General features: G+C 49.8%; 1 protein-coding gene across 1 annotated transcript in view; it reads right to left on the bottom strand.

Annotated features, from left to right (window-relative positions):
* Positions 1-269: 269 nt before the first annotated feature.
* WDR88 (WD repeat domain 88) overlaps positions 270-3,025 on the bottom strand; it is a 16,118-nt gene continuing 13,362 nt past the window's right edge. Inside the window, exons 10-11 of the mRNA XM_018570746.1 lie at positions 1,688-1,780; positions 270-413 (exon numbers count right to left, since the gene is read on the bottom strand). Coding sequence (XP_018426248.1) covers positions 270-413; positions 1,688-1,780 — 237 coding nt within the window. The remainder of the gene's footprint in view (positions 414-1,687; positions 1,781-3,025) is intronic.

Below are 3,025 nucleotides of genomic sequence, written 5' to 3'. Positions count from 1 at the left end.
CTTGTGTAGGGTGACTGGTCTTGTCTCCGCCCCCCTCCTGTAGTTTTCTGCAAGCAGTCTGTAGTGGGCGGGGCCTGCTGTGTCCCTCCCATAGCTTTGCTGTATATGATATCATTGCTACTTTGACAAAGTAATATCTAGGTTTGCAGGCATTTGGTGCATTTATAACCTCCCTGGCTATAGAGCAATATATTCAAATGAAGGTTTTGTATCTGGAGTTCAACTTTATTTAAAAAACACACACAGTCACAGTTATTAAAAATAAAGTTTTATTCCATTGTTGTAGGGTCGGTCGGAGGTTCGGGGTGAATTATGTCTCTGGAGGGTTTAAAAAGGCGACAAAAAACACACCTGCGGATGACGTTGGCATTGTCCCAGTGCATGATGGGAAAAGGCTTCTGGCATTCTTCACACTGGAAGGAGACACAGGAAAGTTAGGCCGACCACAGGACGAGAGGCCCCTCATTGCCCACAATGGTAGGCCGACCCCCTCCCCCGCCCAACCCAACCTACAGCGCGTATAGGATGACTTTACTTTTCATGAAAGATTGGCTGCTTAAGACCAGCAGGGGGGCTCATCCAAAGCCAAAGACCGGCTGCACTCTGAAAAAAATTCAAATGCTGCTAACTTTATACATCCGGACAACATGAACAGAGAATCGCCACCTGGGACGAAGTCCTCCTCTGTTGCGTTCCACCCACAAGGTGCCTCTGCAATTAAGCCCAGCTTTGTGGGTGAAACCCGTTGGAGGAGCCGGAGACTCTCCGTTCATGTTGTCCGGATAAATAAAGTTGCTATCGTTTGAGTTTTCTTCAGAGTGCTGCCGCTCTTTTCCTTTGAATCGGTGCAGTCCTGGTTTTTGGGGGGGCACATCGCTATATCGCTGGGGTTTGAGAAGAAGGGTGCCACTGATTACGACGATGGGCATCAAGACTTATCGACCCTTACTCTCCAAATTCAGCCAGCATTGTAATGTAGGCGGAGCTTGAGAAGTCATGTCCCAATAACAGGCAGCAGGACTCCGGGACTGTGGGGTGGTCTGGTGGGACGCCCCCTTTACCTGGCAGGCCCATGATTGAAGGAACTATGACCCTGATCCTCACATAGAAGCTTCTACAAGCCATGCCCAAAATGTCTGCATTGCTTCTGGAGTTTACTTTATGTGCGGCCCACTATTAAAATGTTTCCATAGATGGAGCGATCCTGGTACGTCCTTCTATGATGGTCAGACACGGATCGGGCTGTATATGGTTCCACTCGGTGGCAATATAAACTTTCTGCACACAAAAAGGAGGAATTGAGTAGAACTGGAACAGGCAGAATCAGGAGCAGCTGTGCGAAGTAACCAATCAGCTTCCAGCTTGTTCAGTTAAGCTTTGTAAATGAAAGCTAGAAGCTGATTGGCTCCAGCCTTAGTAAACTCCCCTAAGAGAATTTCCAGCTTGCTGGGTAGAGCCAGCTGTCACTCACGCAGCTGGGCGGATCTCGACATCGATGCCGGGATCCGCTCCGGCTGCGGCGTCTCAGTATACCGCGAGCTGTAGCTCCCTATATACTGAGCTTAGGGTGACGGGAGGACGCTAGTTTGTGTCCTCCCGTTACCCTAAGGAGAACTATGGGGAAAAGCCCTGACTCCATAGTTCTCCTTTAATCACAACATGCTGTAAAACTACTTAATATTGTCACCTGGGCAGGCCGAGGACCAATCGCCTTCTTGTTCTGGATCACGGCCGGGATCTCCTCGCAGTTCTCTATATTCCACAGTCTTAGCGTAGAGTCCTGCGGGATTACACAGACATCCGATAATGCACACGCAGCACTCCGCCGCAGTCATCAAGGGCCCAGTCACACCATATCCAGCGCGTTCCGCTGCGGTGCGCTGGATAGTGCATGCAGCATTTGTTCAGATCGCACTGCACTGTAACTGAGGCCATTCCGGTACCTGGCATTCCGGTGCGGGCGATCGCACTGTGGGCGGGGGGAGGGGGCGGGCGTGTCTGTGATTCCATTGACATGAATGGCACCAACACGCCCGCCCCCAGCCCCAGAAAGCTGCCCGGTGTTCTATCAAAGTTTGTGACTGCGTTAGAATGTGTGACGTGGTCACGCATTTTAACGTAATCACGCCCACTTTTCGGCGGTGGAATATGTGACCGGCAAAAGGTGAAGAGTTCCAACGCTTTCTCAGCTGTTCCCGACTCTGTGACTGCGATCTCACATTCCACAGAGTCGGATAGAAATGACATTTCAGGACCGATCAACTGTTCCCGGGCAGATCGGTTCTCCTGCACGTGCCATCTGCGATGCCGATCTGCACGGGAACAGCTGAAAAAGTGTTGGAATTCTTCACCTTTTGCCGGTCACACATTCCACCGCCAAAAAACGGGGCGGCATTACGTTAAAATGTGCGACCACGTCACCGGTCACACATTCCAACCCAGTCACAAACTTTGATAGAACACCGGCTTAATCTATGCGATCCAGTGCGTTCCGAGCTCGAACCGCACCGGAAAGCACTGGACATGGTGTGACTGGGCCCTTTAAGGGGAACTCCGCTTTTATGACAAATTGTATTTGAAAGCTGAAGTTTAATCTGCTTATACTTTGCCTTCCCAGGTTCTCCCCTCCCACCTCATCAATATGATTATGACATTTTTAAATAAAACTTTTCCATTTTGATGGCATACCTTATTTTAGATCCAGTGACATCATCACTGGGTCTCTGTGTTTCTTTATACAATGCGGTTAGATCATGCTGATGGGAGGGGCCAGCAGGCTGCTTTACAGGGTGCTTCCGGAAAACATCACAGCGCCCCGATTCAGTATTTAGCCTTTATAGCAGGGAGCACAATGGGAAGGCTTACAACAATACAAAACACAAAAATTCCCCAGCCCCAACCTGCCAGCCAGCCTGCAACCAAACAAGTAGCCCTGTCTACAGTATGCGTTAAAATCAGAGGTTTTAGTTGCACAAACTTTTGGCCAAAAATATGTAGAAGCCACACCGCCGCGCCAAGGCACCTC

Source organism: Nanorana parkeri, unplaced genomic scaffold (genome assembly GCF_000935625.1).
Source record: "Nanorana parkeri isolate BGI_ZX_2015 unplaced genomic scaffold, ASM93562v1 scaffold1590, whole genome shotgun sequence".
Lineage (NCBI taxonomy): Eukaryota > Metazoa > Chordata > Amphibia > Anura > Dicroglossidae > Nanorana > Nanorana parkeri.
The sequence above is the reverse complement of the archived record's forward strand: the minus strand, read 5'-3'. Positions and strand labels throughout refer to the sequence as shown.